Source organism: Artibeus jamaicensis, unplaced genomic scaffold (assembly GCF_021234435.1).
Source record: "Artibeus jamaicensis isolate MK-2021 breed Jamaican fruit bat unplaced genomic scaffold, CSHL_Jam_final scaffold_3307, whole genome shotgun sequence".
Taxonomy (NCBI): Eukaryota; Metazoa; Chordata; class Mammalia; order Chiroptera; family Phyllostomidae; genus Artibeus; species Artibeus jamaicensis.
Window position 1 is genome coordinate 1,694,595 of NW_026522040.1, and position 27,084 is coordinate 1,721,678.

The window sequence follows — 27,084 nt, forward strand, 5'->3', positions numbered from 1 at the left end:
TTCATTCCTGCAAATGTAAAGCGAGAAGATTAGCAGGCTTCCTCCGGTTCCAACACTGTGTGAGGTTAATCTACCAAGTCCTTCACAGTTGATGAGGGGTCCAGTGTCCCCTGACTACTCTAGTCCTGAGTGAGCTATCTTCAGCTTAAATGAGCCCATAGTAACTTACTGTCTATACCTCTCATTTACTTACTGTTACTACCTACGCTTTTCTGTGTGTATATCTTATCTCGCCAGCTAGGTTATAAATTCTTTGCTGGCAGAGAAATGAGTCTCCTATTTGTCTTCTTCACAACTCCTATCATAGTACCTGGAAACACGAGAAACTCAATAGACAGGATCCATTAAATAATGCATCAGCACTTCATTCCTTGATTGTTCATTGCCATATCCGTATTTTTTTCCATTTGCTTTACATTTTTCAAGGGCTGTGGTATCAGAACCACACAAGAGCATTACACATGTAGATCCCTGAAGAGTGCTTTTTAAAATACACACAAAAAAAGTGGTTGTACAGGACTTCACTCCCTCTTTCATTTCCTGCTACCACTTTGATGGCTTTCTTGGAACGAACGGCACAGACAGCATCTGTTATGAAGGAATTGCCTGAAATGGCTCTAGGAATCCTTTGTTGGATCAAAACTTTATTCAAAAGTAGCCTTTGCATTAACTTCTATAATCTATATGTTACCTGTATCAGCACAGAAGCCATTTATATACTATAATTAAGAATCTAAACAATTATCTGTGCAAGGAGATTTTCCACTATGGCTTCCAAAATTATGTATAGAAATAAAAATAAAGCAACTCAGCATCAAACCCTAGGGTAGCACAGCATTAATAATTTCCTACCCATTCAACATTTTCACTTAACTATTACTTTCTCATTATAAACCACTCTCAATGTGAAATATTTCTTTTAGCTTATTCTCAGTTAAGTTTTTTTTTAAATATTATTTATTTATCTATCTTTAGAGGGGAAGGGAAGGAGAGAGGGAGAGAAACATCAATGTATGGTTGCCTCTAGTGTGTCCCTTGCTGGGAACTGGCCTACAACCCAGGCATGTGCCCTGACTGGGAATCAAACCGCGATCTTCTGGTTCGCAGGCCTGCACTCAATCCACTGAGCTACACCAGCCAGGGTCAGTTAACAGGTTTTATTATTTCATTTTCATGAATCACAAACTAATTCACAAGCTGTAACATAACCTCTGTCCAATTTTAGTCTACACTAAAAGATTTTATTTAGTCTATACTAAAACATGTTAGTTTCACTGATAAGTTTTAAATTACTTTATAAAAGTAATTTTCTACTACTTTTTTCACTCATCCTAAATTATTTCACCGACCTTCATTGGCATAAGTGCAAGGAAATCTGTGATGAGATTGTGGATTCTACGAATGTAAAACTCCTCCTGATAGAAGTTCTCCGACACCACGACGGACTCAGTGAGGAAGAGGAAAACGCTGTCAGCGATCGCGAGCTCTGCCATTGCTTCGTCTGCTTCCGTGAACTCAGCGAGAGCTGGAAATGTATTTAGAAAAATAGCACATGGAAGAAAAGTTATCAAACTGGATGACAAGCAAAATCTTTAAAAAATAAAAATGAAAAATAAACTAGATTACAATATCTCGTAATATTGTGATGCTTCAAAACTGCTCAACCTCCTAGCATGTGCTATGCACCAAATGAAACTGGATTTAACTCTGACTCACAAACCCCAAAGAAGTGCTGAAAAAGTACATTAGAAAACCACATGCTCTTCACAGTAACATCATGAATGATGAAAAATTACTTCAGAGATCTGTGGTGTGACCCTGATGTAGTCAGGGAGCTACTACCGAAACATGAACATCGGAAAAGGATGCTAAGGCCCCAGTCTCAGTCAGTGAAATGATCTGGTCGTCCAGAAAAAGTCTTCACAGCCAGTAAGTGCGACCAAAACCCGAACACAACCACCTACTAACTCTACTAATTTGGTGGCCAAGTAGCAAAAATCGAAAAGCAACTCTTAACCTAAAGATAAACTGGTCTACTTGTAATTTTTTTAGGTTTTTGTTTGGAAATTTCAAAGTATTAAAAAAAAAAAAAAAAAGACCAAACCTCCACCTGCCCATCAGCTAGCTCCAATATTACCTACGGGCATCTCATCCCACCTAGACGTCCATGCAGCCTCCCTCGCCACCAAAATTGGAGTCAAGCACATTCCAGACAATTTAACATTTCACTTGCATTTCAGCATGCGACTCAAAGGTACTTTAAAAAGAAAACAAACCACATATACATACAATACCATTATCATATCTTAAAAAATAATTCCTCAATAACAAATATCCAAGCAGTACTCAAATTTACAATTGTCTCATAAATGTTATGGAAGATTTTGGTTTTGTTTTTTGCTTTTTATCTTTTGTGCAGTTTGTTTGCTTGAATCAGAATCCAAGTAAGAGCTACATATTGCAACGAACTGGTATGACTGTAGGCTCCTCCTAAATCTTTAAAATATTTCCCTTGCCCTTTATCTGCTGAAGAAACTGGGGCTTTTATCCTGTAGACTTTCCGCAACGTGGCTTGGCATGCATCCCAATGGTGCAGTTAACGCATTTTCTGTCCTCCGGGTCTACTAAAAATTGGCAGTTTTATCTCGAGAGACTTGACCTTACATTCAATTTTCTTGGTAACAGTATGTCTTAGGAGAAATTGTGTCCTTCCATCCAGGAACACATCACCAACGACTTCTCCTAAATTTCGCACACGACACTGAGTGGCGAGTCTGTGGTGGTCCAGCTTTGGAAAGAGACTGCGACAGAGCTGACTCTGCCTGACAGTCAGGCCAAAGGCAACAGTGTGCTCCCAAAAGTGTCCGCACTGCCTTGGGAAGGGCTGGGATGGAGCTACGTCAGGGTAATCGCAACCAGAGGGAAAGCCAGGGGCTTTTTTCTGGTTTATGTTTCGTTCTGCATTTTGAAATGAAACCTACATACCTACCCATTACAAACGAACTCCTTGAGAACAAAACAGTTTCTTAATTCTTATTATGAGTAATAATGATTACTGAAATTACCAATTAAGTAAATATTAATAATAATAACAATAATTCCAAATCTTCAACTGAATTCATAAAATTCAGCATGATGATCTACTCAAGAACTATTTATGGAAGACTAGGTAATAAGTGGCATTAATAACTTAATGTAAACTGAGTCTTAATGTTAAAATCAGCATATTCAAATTTTGTAAAAGTTTACCACAATGCCAAACACATCCTTTATAAATTAATGTAATAAACATTTTGATAAAATTTTAAGAAGTCTATGAACAAAGTGGGAACCAATTTTTTTTTAATTGAGATTTTCGTTAAACCTTCTCTAGTATTTCAAGAAATGCCCATTTCTGAAATATAAGATAAACAATTCATCTTGTACAGCAACTTTTAAAATTCAAGTTTATAAAAAAAAGATAGTTTATAAATGTTAATTATAATATCCCTAATTACCAAAGCTTATAAAGGGGTATGAGCATGTAAAGCTAAAGAGATTACGTAGCCAAAGATCTAGGAGTTGAAACAGAGTCTGGGTTCCCAGCCTACCCCCCTGCCTGCTATTCCAGTCAGCTGTCGTACGTTCTACCGTGCCTCTCAAGGTCAGGGCAACAGTACAGTAAATTGTAGCACACGAAGTTAATGAAGCATTATTACAGCCACTTAAAAGTTTAAAGGGTCATTTCATGCCAGAAAAGTACTGATAGACTTTTCTGGCATAAAATTAGACTCCAGAAACAGAATTTGTACATGATTACAAATGTCTAATCAGCCACCTATCAGCTTTAATAAAAAAGCTGGTCAAAGAAAATCTGCCAATCCGCTTGGCCAAAGAAAATCCACTTGGCTAAAGAAAATCGCTAATACAAAAAATGCCTTCTGCAGCCCCCTAGGGGACAGCACAGCACTGGTGTACAGAAACTTCCAGACTCATACAACTGGTAAGACAGTGGAATCAGCTGACACCCCAGGACTAGAAAACAATGACATGGATGGTAAACTTCAGTAAAATATTTCCAGATTTACTGTAAAAACAAGTGACCACGCTGGGACTCCAAATGACAACGAAAGCACAGTTCTCGTCCCACGAGCGTGCACCACTGCTTGAGCATGATGATTACACGAACTAAACAGCAGAGCAGGATATGCCGCCGCGGGCAATGAACTGCTAAGTCAGAATCCCACATCCATTCTTGACTGATTCGGAGACCTCCTTTCTAACGTATTATATTCAAGGGAAAAAGTATTTCATATAAAATCCTTGGGAGAGAAGGGTAAAAAAAGCTGTATCTCGCCATCTTACAAAGTTTCATTTAATACAGTTCTGGATATCTTCCTACGCTCATGCTTAAAGGTGGCAAAAATAACACCCCTTCCAAAATACCATTAAAACTGATACATGCCTTCCCATACTAAAATCACCCAAAATCAATTCACCTGTCACGTCAGGTAACTGAGACACTCCCCGCAGTGCCAGGGCCCAGGCAAGTCTGACAGTGGCTTGCAGCCCCGGCAGCTTCCAAGGCTGTGAGTCTTGAAGGCGAGAGTGAATGGTTGCGATGTACTGCCTCTCAGTCAACAGGGGGAGCTGCTGAATCATATCTGAAAACACAAGAACAGACCGCTATAGCAAAAAAGTAGAAACATTTTCACTCTAATATAGAAAACTAATGTCTAAAAGTCAGAAACATCACAGAATTTTCGTTAATGAATTATGACTAACTGATATGAAAGTTTGAAAAACCAAAAATAACTCTACTGTAAAAATTGCACACCAAACAAAGACATTAATAATCCTGAATTTTAATTCCATTATTTTCTACGGGTTTTAAGTGTACTACAAATGAATTAGGAAAATAAAGAGCTACTCCTGTTTTCAATGCATAAATTCTAAAATATAAGTCAATGCTACTTAAAGGTCAAAATATTAGAAACTTACTAGATAAATAAGCCAACCTGAATTTAAAATATCAAGTAAAAACTGACCAAAAACAGGAATGCGAACTGCAAATAAGTATCTACTTTGATTGTAACATAAATGAAATAGTCAAATAATAATTAAAGAATTTTCAAGTTACAGTTCAGTTGTACTGTGGTACTTCAAACAAGCAGAGAATTCTGAATACTAATAAATAAATAGATGACAAACACCACTGACCCCCCAAGATTTCACTTATTTTCTTATACTTCCTTTTGATGTCATCTTGTGAATAATTAGTTCACAACCTTCAAAAGCACATTCTTTTTTGTGTTTGTTGTTGTTAAATCCTAACCTGAGGATACATTTATTGATTTTTTGAGAGAGGCACGGAGAGAGAGAAACATCAATGGGTTGCCTCCCGTACATGCCTCGACCTGAAACCAAACCCTCAACTAGGCATGAGACCTGACCAGGAATCAAACCCATGACCTTTCAGTGCACATAAGGATGCTCCAACCAACCACTCCACAGAGGCGACGGCTAAGCACACATCCTTTATTTAATTTCCTACACTTCAAAAGTTTCTGTCTACTACTCTGCATGCACTAATAATTCACTTCTCCCATTTATTAATCAATGATATACAGAACAACAGAAATTACAAATGAGTCAGTCGAGCTAAGCACCTGAAATTGATACAATCACAACCTAGTGCCCAAACCTTTGTATCTTTGTTAGCATATGAAACTTTCCAGGCATTTCCCTGTCTGTGGAAAGTCCCAGTTTACAGACTTTCATTAATACAGCCTACCCCTATTTAACTCCTGATTCGCTGCAGGAAACCTGACCCATGTGCTACAGAGCAGCGTTCCCGTAGGAGCACGGGTGCTGCTTACAGTGTGACACAGGAAGTGCTGTGTGACCCCCTGAATGGAGGAGGGGGTGGGGGGGCTGTGTTTTAAATGAGCCTGTCCTAGTGGCTCAAGAAAGACACCAAAGATGACAGGCAAATGTTCATTCTCCTCATATACCTAATGACACAAGTAGATGATACAATCAAGTGAACAGCGGATAATTATTGGAATAAATATAAATATCTATTACACTAAATGGTAATAATCTTTCTCTGAGGAAATTATTTCTAAGATCCTCAGTTCTGAGCAGTAATTGGTTATGTGGTTACCAAGTAAAATTCTATCTGCTTCAGAGAAAATAAAAGTCAAAGCTAATACATTACTAAAAATGATAGTTCTCTTAGAATGTTTTCTTGAAAGGTTTGAAATGTAAATAAACAGTGGAGAAACAGGAATTAAGTAAATTAGGCACGCGTAACTCATGAACACGTTACATAACCTTTAACACTTTCCCATTCCAAAACTCAGAAGACAACAGAAACATCAAACAGGATTATAATTATTTTCTAAATGTAATCTCGTATCTAAATATTCCAATATAGGACATAGGCTGGGTGGTGGAGAGTAAAGGGGGGAAAATTGGGACAACTGTAATAGAACAACAATAAAATATTCAATTAAAACATACACAGGGTCCAGCAGAATTAACGCCTGCTTGAATGTGGTTGGTAGGGTAATAATATGGGTATAATCATTTGTAGTTTCAATTTGAACATTTCATCTAAAATGTCATATGGTGTGTTTGAGAGTGATATTATTATGTTACGTAATTTACATCTTATAATTCTGCAATAAAATTTTGTAATAAAACAGGGGCGTTATTTGCGCCAAACCCTGTATATATATTCAAATATAAGTGAATTGTACACAAAGGAATAAAAAGTACAATTTTTAACTTTAGCAGGTAAAATACCACCCTTCTTAAATGTTATGCCCACAATTTTACATCTGATTTTTAGAAATAAGTGTATTATACTAATAGGCATGAAACCCAATACCATCGCGTTCCTCTATGTTCTGTTCTATAAAGCTGGTGTCAAAGCAATACAGAAGTGCCATCAGAAGCGCCAGATTCACGGAATCCAAGGAGCCATTGGCCTCAACTGTCACTCTTTCCAAATGTCCGATCAGGAGCAGAGTGTCATCTTTGCCTAAAGGCGACTGGCAAGCCCAGGCGAAGAGGCTCTCTGCCAGAGCCTGCCTGCACTCCCTGATGAGGTCAGAGACCTGGAAGTAAAAATGCACAGTTCAATAGGTATAAAATGAAAATACACAAATAATCACACTGAAGCCTGGTCTTACTCCAAAATCCAAACTATCTTGTATAAAGGCTAACTAAATAAATATATCTAAATCTTACAATCTCAGCTCTGAAATTCTGAACAAACCCTATTGTTAATTCCTCCTTCTTAAGTCCCAAGCTCCTGTGTGGGAAAACCAGTTTCTTGAAGAGTTCATTCCAAAAGAAGAGCTAGAATGGTGCAAAGGGACTAGAAAGAACCTAAAACAACCGCTAGTCTATTATTTCACAGAGACAGTGGCCTAAGGACTTTAACATACATTGTTAATTTTCCTATGCCTGCACCAGAAGAACGTTCTAACTGTCAGGACTTTTCTGCCTCCGAGATTTGACAATCCATGAACTGATCATGTGAAACCTTACCTCTTTGCGATGTTTTTCACTGCCCAAACCTCTCTCGCGCTGCAGTTTCTCAAACTCATTGTTCACATCAATCTGTGACACCAGAGTAAGGATTTTGTAAGTCAACCCTTGCTCCATCAGCTCATCTGTAAAGCGTGTTGTCATGGAAACCAGTTCTGGACTGTAATTAAAAGAAATCAATAAACAAAGTTATAATCACTAGTAGTGCTTATACTTCCTCATTAGATGGATACGGCAAATGCTCTTTTGACAATATGTTGTGCTACTGGAAACAGCCGATGAATTGTAACCTAGATCTTTTCATCCTTCTTGGATCACTGAATTCCAATAAGCTTCTAACCACAAACAACTGAATTATCTTTTATGTGTAAACAAAGTACATTTAAATACATTGTGTCAGTCTCAGCAGAGAAAGGAAGCATTAATGACTTATGTTCCACACATTACTTAAATCATACATACTAATGAGAGATTTTTGTTGTTTCTAACATTATAATTCTCCAGGTAGTTTCTAATGAACCCCTGAAATCCTAAGAAGCACACAGACCTGAGTTCGAGGGTCCACGTCTTCCCTCGTCTGGACTGTATCAAAGCTTTCAAGGAATTTGCAATGCATCGCTTTCCATCCCAATATAAAAGAACAGCTACTAATCCTCTGGTGAGGCCAGGAAAGTGTGGCTGCTGGTGCTCTCCTAAAAAATAGAGTCGAGAAATAACTTAGCAAATAAGTACTTACTTATGTGCTCAGGATGAGACAAAAATCACTGTACCAAGGTTCAAAGAAATCACAGACTCTCAGGGCGTAAGGGGGCCAAGGGTCCTCTACTTCAAACATCCACCCACTGCTTCATTCTCTTTCACAGGAAGTCTTTCCAATATTTAGAAGTTTCTTTCCCTGGAGTCTTTTCTGTCTCATCTTCGTCACTCACCCTTTTAACTGTTCTTCTTTGAGTAAGTTCCACTTGGTCCTTTTTTTTTTTTGTACGCATCCTGCCTATAGTTTCAGACTCATTTCCTAGGTTTTTCTCCCCTTAGTTTAATTACCCCTCCACTCCACTCCCTTCTGTTCCCCAAATTCATCTCACTGCTCCACACCTCTACACTGGCGACTGCTTCAGTCTGGATGACCTTGGTCCTCCTATTCCAAGGTCACACCTATTCCATTTGACTTACACCGACTCACTTTTCAACACCTACCTTAAGCCTCACGTCTTTGTGAAGATTTCCCTGTACAACCCCAGGTCACTGTAATCCTCTGCCCTCCAGATCATCACTAAATCTTGCACAAACCTGCATCAATGCACTTAATGGTGTTGTGATTATTTGCTTCCATGTCTTTCTCCACTACTAAACTTTGAGCTCCTTTACGCTAGTTGAGGTTTGGTTCATCTTTATATCCCTGGAATCTTAACACAGTGCCTAGCCCAATGGTATGCAAAAAATAAACATTTGTTAAACAAAAATTCTGAGTTAAACTCAAAACTCAAGCACGTCCAGTTAACATCTCCATCACAGAATGGGAAAACTACCTTCCTGATTCTCAATGTCACACTTCTTTTAATGCAGCCTCGTGTGTGGCAGCCGCATTAGACTTTGTTTCAATGACAGTGTCTACATGGCTTCTTCATGCAGCTCCTCTGTTATAATGAAAATGAATTTCTTATTTTATGGAAATCTCCCATTTTTTCTATATAGTAGCCAAAGAAACAACCTCAAAGTTATTCTAGATGAACTCTTCTGCTTAAAATTGCAATTAGAATAAAATCCAAATAATTTTCATGGCCTGAATGGTTGAATAAGGTCAGCTTTGTGCGCATAGCTCCACTGGTTAGACCATCATCCCAATACACCAAGGTTGTGGGTTCAATCCCTGGGCAGGGCACATACATGAAGCAACCAATGAACCCATCAATAAGTGGAACAACAAATTGATGCTTCTCGCTCTCTTCCCTCCTGCCTTCCTCTCCAAACTCAATTTTAAAACATTTTTATAAAAAGACTGAGCAGGATCAGATTCGTGCTCTGTTCTCGTCTCCCTTCACTCTGCCCCTCGCTCCTAAAGTTCCCAGTGGTCCTTTTACCCTTTCAAATGCCTCTGTCCTCACCTCAGGCACCTGCTGTTTGCTCTGCCTAGAACCTTCCTCCCCGACAACCTTGGCATCTGTCATCATGAAGACCAGGTCAAATGCCCCAATGTCATTGAGGCCTTCTCTAAGTACCCTATTCCACTTGCCTCCATCTATCTTCCACTGCCTTGCTTAACTGTCTTCCTAGAACTCAATGTTATTGAAATTATCTTATTCTGTCCTAGTCATTATCTGAATCACCCCCTCAAAAAGCAAACTCCAAAAAAAGCGATGACCTACCTTCTGCCTCATTATATGACAATAAATGCTTTGTGCTGCTATAGCATTTCTCAGATGCAGCCAATGATTCTTTGCTAGTGAAGGACCATGTAAAAGCTTATATTAAAAGTTAAGCTACCTTCAATGCCTCCAGTCACTAAAGCCTTCCATTAGCCAAAGGGAAACAAAAGGAAACATTTTGAATAGAGTTTTTCAAATGAATGGCATCCTTAGAAACTATTCTGGAATCTAAATGATGCACTCACTACCTTAAACTCCAAGTGAGTAATTTTATAGTTCTTACCACTTCACTGTAGGCTTCGTTAAATGCCAACCTACCAGCGAGGAGAAGCTCGACAGCTGCTAGTTCTCCAATGTCAAAGAGGTCACTGAGGATAAAGGCCTCTTTAATGAGCTGCTCAGGAAGAAGCCGGGTTCCCTGTTGACCCTGGATGGCCACTCCCTCCGTACTGGCTTTTTGAACCTTCTCGTGTTGTTGGACATTTTTGGGCTACGATGGCAAAAATAAGTAAGGTCATGGAGTGAAAAGAGTCCACTGGAAACAAGGTCTTACATTGCTACCCAAACAAGGTCTGTCATTGCCTTATTCTAAGGCAGACATGACAAAAGAGGTATTTCTTGCCAAATACTGTACAATTAGACCTTCATGATGCAGCATTTTACGTTACCTTCACCTTTTTATCCTCTTACTGCCTTCTCAATAAGGGCTTTCGCCGAACTCTGAACTACAAAACTGTAACAGAGCAGACAAAATAGTATACTGCTTTTCAAGTTTCTAAGGAACTTTTCCAATTGTGTGTTTAATAAATAAAAAAATAAACTCTTCAAGTGGAAAACAACACATGGATATATGAAGTGTTGCATTAATTAGTAGGGCTAATGATAATTTATTGGTATATTATTTAAAAAATAGTTTTATCCCCCCAAAAGCCTTACAACTTGGTTCAAATACTTAACGAATGACACATAGTACAGAATTACTTGATGGATAACACTGTCTTAGACATTTACACTTTCAAAAAGGCTAAGAAGATCGTTTGCTCCAACCCTCTATTAACAGGTACAAACGCTGAGGCCCAGATAAGTCAAATGACCAGCCTCCAGGAATAAAACTCCAGTGGAACAGCCCACGCTGGGACTCGGCTTAGCGGGCTCCCAAGCTAGGACTCTTTCTAATAAAAATAGCGAAAAAACCTAAAAAGCAAAAGGCCATTTCTGGTTAAGACAAACTCAGAAAGAGTTCTTATATGATCTTGTTAGTCTATAGAAGAAAACTGACAAACAGCAAGAACGGGCATTTCCAAACAAACCCCGTCCACTTAGTCCTCTGCTCCTGGATAAGAAGGGCTTCAAGGTGCAGTAATTAACAACAGGCAAGATTTGATTTGTTCAGCTAATGCAATTCATATAACATTATGAAGAGTTAAAATTTTGAGGTGTACCTGGTAACAAATAAAATAATCAATCTTACTGAGCTTAGATGTACGAACTATAAGTAAAAATTCCAAGGAGGCTCATTTTTCTCGAATACACTAAACTCTCTAAATTGTATTCAAATATGAATATATCTCCTAACTAGAAATAAATCAATATTCATTTCTACGGGAAACAAAAAGAAACTAATAACTAGTTCTAGGAAAACATGACATTTTTAGAGAAAACTTGAAATCAATGGACAAGTACAAGTAACATATTTCATGTACACACATTAAGAGTTCATGTGCTCCTTCAATCTTTAAAAAAACAAAAAAGCAAATCCAAAAAAACAAAAGAGAAAATTTCCTACTGGGTTTCTGAACAATGAGATGAAGTCAGGTTTATGTTTCTTCAAAATCATGTCAAGAAGGTGGACAGCTTCGGGTTGTCTTCTCCACAGAGCATTTCCCACCGTTTGCCAAATGTCTTTATAAGGACCCCACAGACTAGCAGCTTCAAGAGAAAAAGAAATAAAACCAACATCAGATAAAATGATACATTTGGAAAATAACTTAAGGTGTTGTCTACACATTTTAGTCACGTTCATGGATACTTTTAAATACACCGAGGTATACATATAAACCAAACATTAACCAAAAAGCACACTTACTAAAATTCTCAAGCAAAAACATGAACGTCATTTTATCTAACTTAATATAATGTAAATTCTGACCTGAAGTTGGAATAGCAGCTGAACCTGGTTTTGCCACTGTATTAGCTGTGTGACAAAGACTGAGAAAATAACCTCTTTATGCTTCGATTTCCTTTTACCTAAAATAAGGACGCCACCTGCTCCCTGGGGTCGAATGACTGAAGAGACACACTAGATAAAACACACAACACGGTGCCCGGCACACCGAAGGCACGCAATACACGTAAGTGACTTTCCATCCAAATGAAAAGCAGGAGTAGGGCGTTAAACCAGAGTTTGTAAAACTGTGCAGCTAAGAAAAAAAAGCATTTTGGCCAGGATACCAGCTAATAAAAAAAACATCACAGAGTTAGGAAATACTTTTGTAAATTCATATAAAAAGGGTTACGTTTAGATTTGTGAAGGTAGTAAGTAACAGGTAACACTGAACTTCTGCTACGTGCCACTGAGCACAGTTCTAAGCTCTTTCCATGTATTATCGTCTCAGAACACTAGGAGGTCAGCGCCATGTCTTCCTCCATCTTTATAGACACGGAAACTGAGGCAGAGGCCAAGAAACTCACCGAGGTCACCCTGGGTAAGTAAGTAGGGAGTGAACGCAGGCAGTCTGGCAGCAGTGCGTCCTACCACTAAGCGGCACTGCCTCCACACAGAAACAAAAAGGTGAATTTAGGTATTTCAGACATGTCCGGTAAATAGCCTGGGAAGTAAAGAAATTAAGATCCCATCCAGACACGCCCAGGCAAATTTACCTAAAGTCAGCCAAATTCACTTACCTAAAAATATTTAAGCTCCATGACCAAACAGTATGATATGACAGGGGATAAGAAGAGAAACCATCCTGGTTTTTAAACACTTGCAATCAAGTTCAGGAGACAAAGTGTAGGTGAGTGAAATATCCCACTAACCATACAAAGAGTATAATTGTTGCCACAGACAATATAAGAATTTTAAAAGATCAAATGATGGTCAAGGACGTCTGAGGGACGGCTATACACTTGTGCAGCAATTTGAAGGATGAGAAAAATGTGGGTGACAACGAACAGTCAAGGGAAAGTGTGAAAGAGAATTCAAAGAGCACGTGTGAGAGAATGGTGTCAGACTGGTGGCTTTCAAAATTCGTTTTACTGTAGCCCGTGGTAAGAAATATTCCGTATCTCAACCCAGTACACACGTACATGCAAAAGTCAAACAAGTTTTATATGAAATACTAACATTCATTCACTTATTACTCCAGTGCGCTCATGTTTTATATATGCTTTCCTTTTATGGTGGAGGACCCGCTACATTTATTTAAAACCCAGTATTGGAATGACACTACCCTGAAGTCCAAGGTAGTGGACTTGAAGTCTTCAAACAATCAGCTATGGTTCCCATGTTTTTATAAAGATGCTGAAAGGGAAACTAGTCAAATCCAATCAGTCACTCAACAGATAAAACTCAGAAATAAATAACGATACTAACTGTACAGTTAGCCTAAACTGTAAAGGATGCTCTAGTAACACATTTAACTGGTATCTGAGAAAACACAGAACCAAATAAAGTTACCAGGACAGTATGACTGACATGAAAGTTAACCTAATTAAATGCACTACATTTCTATGAACAATATCAGAACAAAGGCAATCTACTGGGGGATTTTTTAAAAAGGAGAATGTGTAGGGAGAGAACAGACTAAATTGGTCAAGCTCGGTCATTCATTCACTCAACAAATACTTATGGAGGGCCTGGGACTACAGACTAAACAAGACAGACAAGATCCCTCATAGAATTTAGAGATTGACAAGTGGGACAGGAAATACAGACTTCAAAAAACAGTTACCAAGCCCTGGCTGGTGTAGCTCAGTGGATTGAGTGCGGGCCTGCAAACAAGACAATCGAGGTTCGATTCCCAGTCAGGGCACATGCCTGGGTTGCAGGCCAGTTCCCTGCAGGTCACTTCCCAGCAGGGGATGCACGAATAAAAAATGTGATGAAGTGTAGAGTGCTGAGAATATATACAAGGGAACACCTACCCTAATCTGAAGGGCAGGGTGGGAAATGGTATGTCAGGTCTTTGGCGTGGGGGAATGGAGTCAGGATGCCTCGACCACACTCAGAGAGCAACCATCCAACTCCCTCCTTTGCTCCCATACTTGCCGAACCTCTGATTAAAATACAGAGCGTCATATAAATGTCTAGAGCAAAGAATGAGCTGATGCACCAGCAGAAGCACCAGTGCAGATATACTTCCCATTAAAGATCAATAAACTGGCATACTGGTATGGCATATATCTGTCTTTTACTGAGTTTCATTAGAGAAATTGAATTACTAGGATCTGATCAACTCTGGACACACTACCAAAGAGAGTTCTGGGCCTGTCAAAATGAGGGCCTGCCCCTGGGTCCTGGTGACGCCCCATCAGATGCTGGTTGCATGGTGCCTGGCTGACTTCCCTAGAAATCACTTTCTTGGCCCTTAGTAACTGCTAAGGATGGAGGAGTTTTGAGCCTTGGATTTCAGAACAAGATGGCTTTTTTCCTATTAGTAAATGGGAAAGCTTCAAGTAGTAGTAGGTGACACAATGAAGCTGGCATTGTAGGGCAAAGGAATGACTGATGGACTCCCTGGAACAGGAAGTGTCAGGAACCAAGGATGAGAGGTAAGCCACTCCTGAGTAGAAACCTAAACTAGGACAGTGAAATCGACAAGGTCTGTTTGTAGAGTCAGAATTGGCAACTGACTGGCACTGGGTGCAAAGAAAAGATACCAAAAATGACTCCTAGGCAAATTCGAATCTTGCCTTACAACAAGTATTAAGAACGCTGACAAACTAAGGGGAGGGGAAATGCTGGAGGCAATGGGGGTACCGGGCCAGGTGTGGGGGGGCGCAAAGGGGGAAACTGTAGTAGCATAATCAATAAAATATACTAAACTTAGGAATAAGTCAATAAAAAGAAAAAAAGAACTCTGGCAAGGAGTTGATAAAAGAAAGTAAACTCTGTAAAAATAACACAATATACAATAGAACCTGTGAGGAACTAATAAATTTCTCTGTGTTATACACACATAGCCTCAGTTAAGTTCCGTTTCTGAAATGGTTTGATTTGAAACACTCAGCTTTGGGTAACTTTTCAAGAATATCAGTCCTGTGCATAGCAGAACCAACGGGGGGGGGGGGGGGGCATAGAGCCAGAAGGACAAGGCGCCAAAGAAAGAGTGCTCTTGAATGAGATTCTCGAAGAGCAATTATCACAGATAAGCTCTTAACTGTGCCCACGAAGCTAAGTACGTTTCAATCTAGCCACTGCCATTCTAAGCAGAAAATTCACTTTCAGGAATCTTCGCCCCGCCCACTAGGCGCCAACAGCGCTTCCCAGGAATTGTGACAATCAAAATGCACCCACTCTTTCAAACGCCCGAGACGTTTGAAATTCCCCGGTTGAGAACTGCCAAAAGAGAACCCACCCCAAGTCTTTCCGAGTTCCTTCAGTGCCTTCTAGATTCTACCTCGCCCCCAAAATCAAACACTCCAAAGGTACAGGAGCATCCAGAAATGGCCACATCCGCAAAACTGGAAGTCATCTGATGAGCCCAGGGCACCCCTTCTCCTTCTCCGCCACCTTTCAGGTTGCAAGGTTCATAATCGGGGTCCTCGCTTCCTGCAAAAGCCCCCAACCTCCACGAAGGGTCCCCGTGCAAGTTGTCAGCCGGCGCTCGTGGCTGAAAAATATCTCAGGTCCTCTGGCCTCATTGCCCGAGACTTGCGTATCCTGGCGGAATCCCGGCCGCAGACACATAATGGGGTGGGGAATGGGAATGATCAGGCTCGGCCCTGGGCTGCGAGAGATTGTACGCACGACTGCAGTGAACCCGTTCTCCTTGCCTCGACCCTCAAAGCCCAGCTCCGGGAGTACAGCCGCAGCGCCGAGGCGCGCCATTCAAACTGGGGAAGGGTCGGCATGCTAGGCCCAGAGCTAGGGAGAAGCGAGCACTATGCACAGTAGGAGGCGTGGGCTCCAAGGAACCTCACAGCCCAGGTGTCTCCCTGGAAAACCGATCGGAGCCCTGCCCCAGTTACCCTTCGGCCCCACCGCACTTACCCGAATTTACCGCCAACAGCGTCGCCATCTTGGAGGCGCACTAACTGAGCCCAGTGCGCACGGAAGCCCCAGAAAGTGAGAGGCTGCCCGGGGCGATACCTGAACAGAAAGGTACCACGCTGGCCCCTCCGAACTGCACGCCAGACAGATCCAGGGGTACAACAACGACTCGGAAATCTGCTCTGGGTCGCAGACGTCAATTTTTGCCGCGATTATTACCATTCAAATAAGGCGAGGGCAACCGGATCGAAAAAGCGAGGTCCTTGACTTAACGTTATTGTGCAGTGCATCCTGGGACTTGTAGTTTCTTGTTAATAGTGAATAAAATTGGTGAGGTGGAACAGAAAAGGATATTCTGAAACTAGTTATTGAAATGACTCTCACTTATGATATATAAGAACCGTAAATCCAAGTCATCATCTTCATTTCAAATTAAATATTCCCCGCATTACTCCCTTACTTCTGGGAATGGAGAAATGTGTAAAGTGCCTAAACCCCAAAACCCTAGTTTGAGTTGTTACAAACTAAGTTGTTATTACATTTCAATATATCAAGTGCATTGTGTCAACACAGTTGCATAGAGTGAAACAAATAATAACATTGTATTCTGAAGTTTTCAAATGATACAAAATTAGAATAATGAACATCCAGCTTCAATAGCATTGTGGATTCCTGGACCCCACCCCCAACGCAGAGATTATTTTATTTATTTATTTTTTATCCTTACCCAAGGACATTTTTTTCATTGCTTTGAGAGAGAGTGAGAAAGAAACAGTTGCCTTCTAGTAAGTACCCCAACCTAGGCATGCACCTTGACTGGGAATCCGAACCAAAACTTTTGGATGTACTGAAGAATGCTCCAACCAACTGAGCCACATCGGCCAAGGCCAACGTGGATATTATTTTGAAGCAATATCCCAACATATCATTTCATACTAACAAATATTTTTCTACCTAAGCACCCACAAATAACTGGACCTTCTTTCTTCACTTGCTAGGTTTTAGTTTGCTAATTTTCAAACTCAAATGTACCCATTACCATTTGCTACCACATGCCAGATATTTATTGAGTATTTCACAGTATCATATAATAATGATGTATGGTACAATATATGTATATATTGCTTTATATATTTTGTTTTTTATATTATTACTACATTATCTCATTTAATCCCTTAAACAATCTTATCAGGCAGATAATATAATTATAGCTCCTTATCGCAGATGTGCACACGCCTTACTACTTCACTGTATCAACTTCCCCAACATTCCATTGAGGCTAAGAGAAAAGAGTTTGTATACCCATTTCCCTGTTGAAAATCACAATTAGATAAATTAGACAAAATCTCAGAGTACATTGTTAAGAATATCAGGCATATTCATTCTCCTGCACAGGTAATAGTGAGAGAATGTATATTAGGTGGAACACAAAAGTCATTGGTGATTTTTTTTTAAAGTCATTGTTATAGAGAGAGAAATGCCAGTCAGTTAAAGTGGTTTTAAGGAGTGAAGGGGAAGAGAGAATGAAAAGGCGAAGTTTAGTGTGAAAGTGAGAAGAATACTGAGCAGAAAGTTGGCAGGAAGCGGCATTCAAAGATTTTCTTTCTCAGCACAATTATGACAAGCCCTCCCCTCCACAGTGTTTGATCCCACACACTTCCTTCTGGGTAGGTCACTTTGCTTTCAAAGAGGGAACTCTTCAGCTTCCTGCAACTCCCCCTCACCCACCATCACACAAGCATTCTCTCCCTCGACCCGTGGGACATCACTTTCCTGGTGTTCCTTCCACTGTTCTGTTCTTCTTTTCAAGTTTCCTACAAGAACTTCTCCTCCTCTTCACCCCATTAAATGTCGCTCTTCCCTTTCCGTCATTTCCAGCCCCTGTTCTTTTCCTTCTGTGCACTTCTGGGAAATCTATGGCTTCTTACCTCCACCCATGAATTGATGAATTCTGCATTTCTATTTCTAGTCCAGTCCTCTCTGCTAGACTTCGGATTTGTGTGTCTTACTGGTCTACCCTGCTTCTCTATTGATTGCCACACAGACATCTCAAAATCAATTGATTAATCCATAACTTAAATGAACACTGTTCTCTTAAAACCTCGCCACCTGTCCTTGATGGTGTGACTCAGCGGACTGAGCGCGCAGGCCTGCAAACCAGAGGGTTCCATTCCTAGTCAGGGCACATGCCTGGGTTGCAGGCCAGGTCAGGCTCCTGGGAGGGGGTGCCTGAGAGGCAAGCACACACATTGATGTTTCCCTCTCTTCCACCTTCCCTGCTGTCTAAAATAAATAAATAAAATTAAAAAAACAAAACAAAACAAAAACACCTTGCCACCAATATCCACTTGGTTGCCAAAGTCAGAAGCCTGAGAGTCTTTTTAACCTTCTTCTTCATTCCGTTGCCAAATCCTCTCCATTCTACCTCTTCTGGATCCCTTTTCCTCTTCTCTGCCCCTGAGGTCATTGTTCTCTTCAGTTCTCATCTTATCATCTTCTTACATTTGGTATTGCAATTGTCTTCTAATGCCCTTGCTGATTTCCAGCTCATCCCCCCCTCTCTCAGGTTCCCAAAGGGATTTTCACAAATCAGATCATGTGCTTGCCCTGATCAGAATGTCTCAGTGAGCTACTTTTGAGCTACCTTTTTTTTTTTTAAAATCTTCAGAGGGGAAGGGAAGGAGAGAGGGAGAAAAACATCAATGTTTGGTTGCTTCCTGTGCATGTGCTGCTGGAAACTGGCCTGGTGCAGGCACGTGCCCTAACTGGGGATCAAACCGCAGTTGTTTGGTTCACAGGACCGCGCTCAATCCACTGAGCTACACCAGCCAGGGCTCAGTGAGCTATTCTAAGCGTAGTATTTGATAACTCCTTAGCAAGGCACTCATGCCGCTTCCTGATCAGGTTCAGCCTCCTCACCTTCACTCTTCCTCAACTGCCCTTTACTCCGACCATTCTGAAGAGGATTGTTATTCCCCCCAGTACAACATGCTCTCTTGTACCATGTACTGATGCCTTTGTACCCGCTGTTCTCATTACGTGGAATGCCCTTCCTTCCCTTCCCCATCTTTCTGTTGACCACCCACCAAGTTAACCTCCAAAACAGGACTGGTCCTCCAAGTCTCAGGGCCTGTGTTAATGATGCCTCCCTGATGCTATTTCTGATTCCCCCTTCCAATCGAGGGGTTTCTTTCCATACGTCCCTGTTGCACTGTGACCTACCTCTATATTACAGCCCCGTGTGCCGAAGGCTGTCTCCCTATTAAAATGGTTAGCTTCTTATGGAAGATTGTTATTAAAAGGCCTCCAATAAATCGCACTCCCTGAAGTCAAGCCATTATGTAATCATCTGCCACATTGAATCTGGATGAGCCTTATGACCGGCTTGGACAAAAAAAAAAAAAAAAAAAAAGTGCAGTGGAAGTGACATTGGGCAATTTCCAAGCCTAGAATTAAAGAGGCCTTGCTGTTTCCACTTTTGCTTTTTCCCTCTTTTACTGCCCTGAAGAAACCATGTCAGTAAACAAAATGCATAGCACTCTAAGCATGTTTGTCAAATAAAAATAAACTATTTCTAAGGCAAAATAAATGCTAAATGGACTGTCCCATCATGTGCAGGAAATAGGTTCCAAGACCCCCAGTGGATGACAGAAACTGAAGACAGTACCAAACCCTTATATGCTATGTTTTTTCCTATACATACATAACTACGGTAAAATTCGATCTATACATTAGGTGCAGTAAAAGGATTAACTTACTTGGAAGTAATAATAAACTAGAACAATAATAACCATGTACTGTAATAAAAGGTATGTGAACATTTCTCTCTCTGGTCACCAGTCTGATAACCGAGCTGGCTTCTAAGCCACTAATTGGTGTGGATATGCTAACAAAGGTTGTGATTCAAGTCCTGAGTGGGACTGGTGGAGATTTCATCACGTCCCTCAGAACAGCTGTTTAAAACTTATGAATTACTTATTTCTGGAATTTTCCATTTAATATCTTCACACTGAGGTTGGTCGTGGGTAACAGAAACCGTGGAAAGCAAAACCAAAGATAAGTGGGTACTTTTGTATACTTAGATACTCATTCAGCCCCTCTGGCCCCCAACCCTTTACCCCTGCAGCCCCCTTCTTCATGGGGTGTCCCCTCTGACCACCGTAATCACATCATCCTTCCCTTGGAATCTTTGTTCACATTGTACTCTCGTTCTGCAATACATTCGGCCCCTTAGTCTGGTCACTATTCTCAGGCACCACCTTTCCCCACCCTGCCCCTCCACATCAGGCTGAATTAAATGCTATGCTCTCCCATAATGTGTTATAATTTTCCACAACTTTGTCTGTCCCTCTGTACATGGAAGAGTAGAGGAACCCAACAGGTAGCCAATAAACATTTGTTAAATGAATACACAGTTGGGGAAAGGTCAAGCTAATACTATCTCCTAACCCATTGCCAGACCATATCGTCAATTCCTTGAAAACAATTTCACAACCTACCCTCTCTCTTGCAAGTGCCTAAAAACTCTAGAATAAGAAAACTAGGTTCCTCTTTTCCTAAGGCTTGGACTACCAATACAGACCTAAAGAAGACAGCGTACTCCATACTTCCTCTTATGAAAAACCAGGCTCCAGCGGAGGAATCAGCTGGTTGAAACACCTTGAGAGGTTTTCCTATAGATGCACGTGGGAATTTGGTCCAGGCAGAAGGCACGTGCCACAGTGGCGCACGGCACAAAACAGGGAAACGGGCTGGAGACGAGTAGCATAGAAGGACTGGTGGCAAAGTCAACTTATCCAATCAAAAAGAGGCTTGATTACACCCTGGGCATTAGCAGGAATACTCGGCTCCAGTCTAGGGTGGAGAGTGTGTGAAGGCGAGCGCGGAGTTATGAGGGAAGCCGCATTCTGTCCGAGTGTGATGAAGAGCAGAGACTCCTCACATCTGAAGAATGCTGAGAGCGAAACCATGTACCGGGAACAAGAAAGCATTAATTGAAATAAACTATGGCACTGTTCAGGATATGATGTAAACTCAGAAACAAAAGACAATAGGAATTCCCATGTGCAAACAAATGCAAAAATTAACTAGACGATGTTAAGAAAGATTCCAGATCAACCAGAAGCTTGTCATGGGTGCCATTTCTCTGCCACAATTGGGCTGATGGTCATTAGCAATGATGTGTATTTTATCATTTCTCATGTCATGGAAGAGTTGAGATTTTAGGGAGATACTGAAAATAAAGTACAACATACTGATGGAGTTGAGGAGAGACTATTATTAAGACAGGGTGCCCTGAATCTCAATTTCTACTTTGCCATTGACTTACTGTGTGATAGTGAGTGAGTTATTCAACCTCTCTGAACCTAAGTTTCCTCATCTAATAACATAGAAATAAGAATATTTTCCTTGGTTTGCTGAAAAGATTCAGTGCAATAACATATCATTTTAACATACAAAACTTAGAAGATATTCCGCTATAGTAATAGAACAATCAGAGCAAAGAACAATGAAGGTGAAGTTTGGAAATTAAAGAAGGGAAAAATAAGCTACGAATGAGTGCCTGATAAAGATGGGTTAATGCAGTACTAATAATAGCACGATGTCATTGAATTCTATTCATGAGATTCCCATGGCGATGTTAACTCAACCATGTTGCACAGCCCTATACATTTTAAATTGCACATTTAATAAGCATTTATGTAGTCACATGGCTAATTTAAATGCTTTTAAAATTAGATTGAAAATTGATGTGGTCAGAGAAACACAGAACTTACTGTGATTTTAAGATTTCAAACTCTACCCATAAGCATGACAATCCTAAAATAAGATCATCATTTTTTAAATGTAATTTAAGAGAAGTAAGAACTATCTTAGCCTTGAAATATTGTTGCTTCTTGGTTTCTAAAATTACCTCTGCATAATACCTGGAGAAAGATTGGGTACCCACTTTTTTATTATGATAAAATATACAAAATCTAACAGTTACCATTTTTTAAAGATTTTATTTATTCATTTTTAGAGAGGGGGAAGAGAAGGAGAAAGAGGAGAGAAACGTCAATGTGTGGTTGCCTCTCGTGCGCCCCCTCCTGGGGACCACGCCCGCAACCCAGGCATGTGCCCTGACTGGGACTTGACTGCCAACGTTGGTTCGCAGCCCATGCTCAATCCACTGAGCTACACCAGCCAGGGCTAACATTTATCATTTTAGAGTGCACAGTTCTGAGGCATGAAGTACGTCCATGCTGTTCAGCAACCATCACCCCCATCCACTTCCAGAACTTTTCCAATTTCCCCCACTGAACTAGGTAGCCATTCATCTCTCACTCCTATTCCGCCCTCCCCGCAGCCCGTGGGCAACCACCATTCTTCCGGTTCCACGAATTTGATTATTCTACGTGGAATCATACACTATTTGTCCTTTGTCCTTTGGTGACTGGCTTGTTTTCACTTAGTATCATGTCCTCAGGTTCATCCATGCTGTAGCATATGTCAAAATTTCCTTCCTTTTTCAGGCTGAATAATAGCCCACTGTGTGCACACACCACATTTTGTTTATCCATTCATCCGCTGACGGACACTTGGGTTGCTTCCACCTTTTGATTATTGTGAATAGTGCTCATGAATGTGGGCGTACAAAATCCCTTCCAGTCCCTACATTCAGTTATTCTGGGAATACACCCAGGAGTGAGACTTCTGGATCGTACGGTAACTCGGTGCTCACTTTGCGAGGAATCCACCTCCTGTTCCACAGCCGCTGCACCATTTACTTCCCACCAACAGGGGGCAAGGGTTCCGATTTCTACAATTCCGCGACAATGAAGTAATGTTTCATGGTGGTTTTTGATTTGCATTCCCTTACTGATTGGTGATGTTGTGCATCTTTTAATTTGTCCATTTTTTTAATTCTATTTTTTGTTGTTGTTGTTGAGTTGCAGTTCTTTATATATTCTGAATGTTACTCCCTTAGCAGGTGTTCATTTTTGTTTCATTTAATATTTATTTGTTTATTTTAAAATGCATTCTTTTTCTTAAGTAGGTTCATCCTGCAAGTGACCAGGAAAATGTTTTGATTATGTTCAAGCCTTTAAGTTTAGGTCATTTGAAAGGCTCCTTCCTTTGCTCATTTTTCAAACAGTAAGAGTATAAAAGAGAAAATTGAAGACACCATAATCCCAGTACTGAGATTATCTGCAAGAGATAATTTTAATAATACTTTTGGTTGGAAACCTTGGTACTGATTAAATCCTAAAACTAAAAGAGGCTTATGAAAATCCAGTCTATCTTCCTGTCTCCAGACAGGACAAGGCATAAAGAAGTTGGAGGAGAACAATTCTTTGAATAAACACCATTTTTCTCAAAGAATGATTACACATTTAGGAAATACATGTAGACAGGTGGTTTGACTCAACTAAGGTAAAAATATTAGGTATTAAGTATTTTTTAATTTAAAAGCCTCTGGTATCACCCTGGCCAGAGCAGTTCAGTTGGTTGGAGTGTCATCCTGTAACCAAAAGGTAGCAGGTTCGATTCCCAGTCAAGGCACACACCTTGGATGCAGGTTCTACCCCTGGTCCAGGCATGAACAATCCTGGGTCCAGGCACAGATGAGCAGGCAAACACTTGATGCTTCTCACTTGTATTGATGATTCTCTCTCTCCCTTCCTCTATCCAAAAGCCATAAAAACATGTCCTCAAGTGAGGATTTTTAAAAAAGTCACTGGTATCATTTCATAGTTGCAAATAAATACTGTAGCATCATAATGGAGATATAGGAAGGAAGGAGTATGTCAAGACTTCAAAAAGAAGGAACCCCTTCATTAAGAACACACACAAGCCAAATCATAAAATTGTAACCCATGTTAGAATGTATGCTCTGTGTAAGCAGAATATTTTATTCACTCATGTCTCTTAAGGACCTAGAACAGTACCTACTACCCCACAGTAGGCGATCAATAAAGATTTGTTGAATGAATAAATGTGCTGAAGAAAAACATTGGTGTACAGAGTAAGATTAAGAGAGAAAGAACTATTGAGAAGGGTCCAAGAGAAGAATTACAAGGAAATTTAGAAAACATCTTAAACTGAATGAAAATAAGGTACCTTGTAAAATCAAAGCAAACTAAATGTATGTAGAAGAAGAAACAATGAATGGAAATCAAACCACAAGGAAATGGAAAAAAATTAAGTCAGTGAAACCAACTGTTTGTTTTTTGAATAAAATAATATTGATCTGTGTCCTGGCTGGTGTAGCTCAGTGGACTGAATACTGGCCTGCAAACCAAAGGGTCGCTGGTTTGATTCCCAGTCAGGGCACACACCTGGGTTGCAGGCCAGGTCCCTGGTAGGGGGCTCATGAGAGGCAACCACACATTGATGTTTCTCTCCCTCTCTTTCTCCCTCCCTTCCTCTCTCTCTAAAAATAAATAAATAGAATATTTAGAAATAAATAAATACCATGGCTGGTGTGGCTCAGTGGACTGAGCACAGGCCTGAGAACCAATAGTCACTGGTTTGATCCCAGTCAGGACACATGCCTGGATTGAAGGGCTAGGTCTCCAGTAGAGGGTGCATGAGACACAGCCACACATTGGTGTTTCTCTCCCTCTCCTTCTCCTTCCCTCCCCCATCTCTAAAAATAAATAAATAAAATCTTTATTAATAAATAAATAAATAAAATTGATCTAGGAAAAAAGAAAAAAAACATAATTACCAATATCAAGAAAAACATTGCTTCAGTGCTACAGACATTTAAAGAGAGTAAGAGAATATTACGAGCAACTCTATGCTGATGTATCTGACAACTTAGATAAATGATCTATTTCCTTAAAAGGCAAAAATTTCCAAAACAGAAAACCCAAATGGTTTTATATCTGTTAATGCAATTGAATGCGTAATGAAGAACCACTCAAGAAGAAAATTCAAGGCTTCAGCAACTTACTTGGTGAGTGTTAACAAATGTTTAAGAAACGATACCAATCCTGCACAAACTTGTTCGGAAAACAGAGGAATAAACACTTCCCAGTTAATTAATCTCATGAGGTCATTATTAATCTGATAAAGTCAAAGACATTACCAAAAAAGAAAAGAAAACTAGAGGCCAATATTACTTGTGAAGATGTCAAAAATCCTTAATAGGAACAGCTAAAAATAGAAAAAACAATTCGGCAATATAGAGAAAGGGTAATTAATACATCTTGACCAAGTAAGCTTTCAAAATTGAACTTGAGCACTTTCTTTTCAATCATAGAAGAATGGACTTTTGTGAATTCTATTTGATAAAGAGAGTAAATGGCAAAAGAGAATTCTAGAGTGTGTATCCAGAGATATTACTAAACCGGCTGGAACCTTTGCTTGGGCTGGTCCAGGCCCTCCCCCCACAGGACACTGGCCATCACAAATCTAGGTCTTTTGCTTCCCTTTTCCCAAGAAGACACACCACTCTATTTCCGGTAACAGTTTTTTTGTTTTTCATTTTTCCAAAAGTAATTCAATCGGCAAACTCTTAATGAGAAGGGGACACCCTCCTATGTCTGGATTGGATCCAGTCCCCCAAATTTTTATGACACATTTGCAATGTTTCTTAGCATTTGCTGTAGTCTTAATATTGGTGTCCCCGCAAGTTAGAATACATGGAAATCCTCATCCCTAATGTGATGCTGTTAGGGAAACAGCATCAGGTAAGAGGTGATCAGGTATTGAGGGTGGAACCCTGACAAATGAGAGTAATGCCTCTATTAAAGGTTCCAACACACTAGCTCGCTCCTTCCACCAAATGAGGAGAATACACAAGAAGTGAGCAACCTGAAAGAGGGCCCTCACCTGCCCGTGCTGGCACCCTGATCTTGGACATCCAGTCTCCAGACTGTGAGAAATACTTCCAGCTGTTTATAAGCCACCCAGTCTATGGTATTTTGTTATAACACCTGAATAGACTAAGACAGGATTTCTTACAAATGCCCATTTCATGCAAATAGTACAATCACCACTTTAGTTTATCATTTGCAGTCAGTCATTCGTAGTTTCACTCTCAGATAACTCATTTGGCAAAGTAATTGCATCAAGGCTAAGTCCATCACCAATGGGTGTGAGAGCAGAGACCACCTTCCTCCCACAGATGACCTTCAGCGGCGAGTGGAAGCACCTGGCTCCGTGGACAGTTCAATCCGTGGGTCTGTGACTCTCCAAGGATAACCTCTTCCTGACCTCATTCCCCAGTTCTAGAACATTCTATTTAGTTTTATTGATTTTGAGAGAGAGACAGACAGACAGACAGAAACATCAATTTGTTCCATTCATTTACACATTCATTGGTATGCTCCTTGTATGTGTCCTGATCAGGGATCAGAGCTGAATGACGTTCTAACCAACTTCCTGCAACCAACCTGCGAAAATGGTTTCCACCCCACCCTTGACTCTGTCTTTGCATCTATTCATTTTTTATAGAACTTAGCATAATTGAAGCTCTGCATTTACTTTTTAAAAATTTTTATTTTTAGAGAGAAGGGAAGGGAGAGAGAGAGGGAGAGAAACACCAGTGTGCGAGAGATAAACTGATGGCTTGCCTCTCACACATGCCCAGATTGGGACCGTGCCCACAGCTGCGGCATGTGCCCTAATTGGGAATTGAACTGGCGACCTTTGGGTTTGCAGGCTGGCACTCATCCACTGAGCCACACAGGTCAGAGCTGCATTTACTTTTTTACTTGTGAGAAAGAGAAAAGCAGTCCCCTGATACCCAGGAACCAGCCTGATATAATTTCTCAGGCCGGCGCTGCTATGAGCTGGCCCAGCACTCACAGCGAGAGCTTGCTGTCATCCCATCGAACATAAACAATGTCACACAGCATTAACTTCAGACAAGAGCACTCTGTGACCACGGTGAATCCAAAAAAACGAGACCACTTAAACCATATCCGAAGAGAGAGAAAACATTAACGCTGTCCAAACTACAGAATACCAAGTATC

General features: G+C 40.4%; 1 protein-coding gene across 1 annotated transcript in view; it reads right to left on the bottom strand.

The window, feature by feature from the left end:
* The window catches only part of NUP205 (nucleoporin 205), a 67,860-nt gene extending 51,635 nt beyond the window's left edge, over positions 1-16,225 (bottom strand). The window contains exons 1-8 of the mRNA XM_037165811.2: positions 16,117-16,225; positions 11,692-11,834; positions 10,224-10,395; positions 8,087-8,231; positions 7,540-7,699; positions 6,875-7,103; positions 4,479-4,643; positions 1,350-1,525 (exon numbers count right to left, since the gene is read on the bottom strand). Coding sequence (XP_037021706.2) covers positions 1,350-1,525; positions 4,479-4,643; positions 6,875-7,103; positions 7,540-7,699; positions 8,087-8,231; positions 10,224-10,395; positions 11,692-11,834; positions 16,117-16,144 — 1,218 coding nt within the window. The 5' untranslated portion in view covers positions 16,145-16,225. The remainder of the gene's footprint in view (positions 1-1,349; positions 1,526-4,478; positions 4,644-6,874; positions 7,104-7,539; positions 7,700-8,086; positions 8,232-10,223; positions 10,396-11,691; positions 11,835-16,116) is intronic.
* Between the last annotated feature and the right edge of the window lie 10,859 nt (positions 16,226-27,084).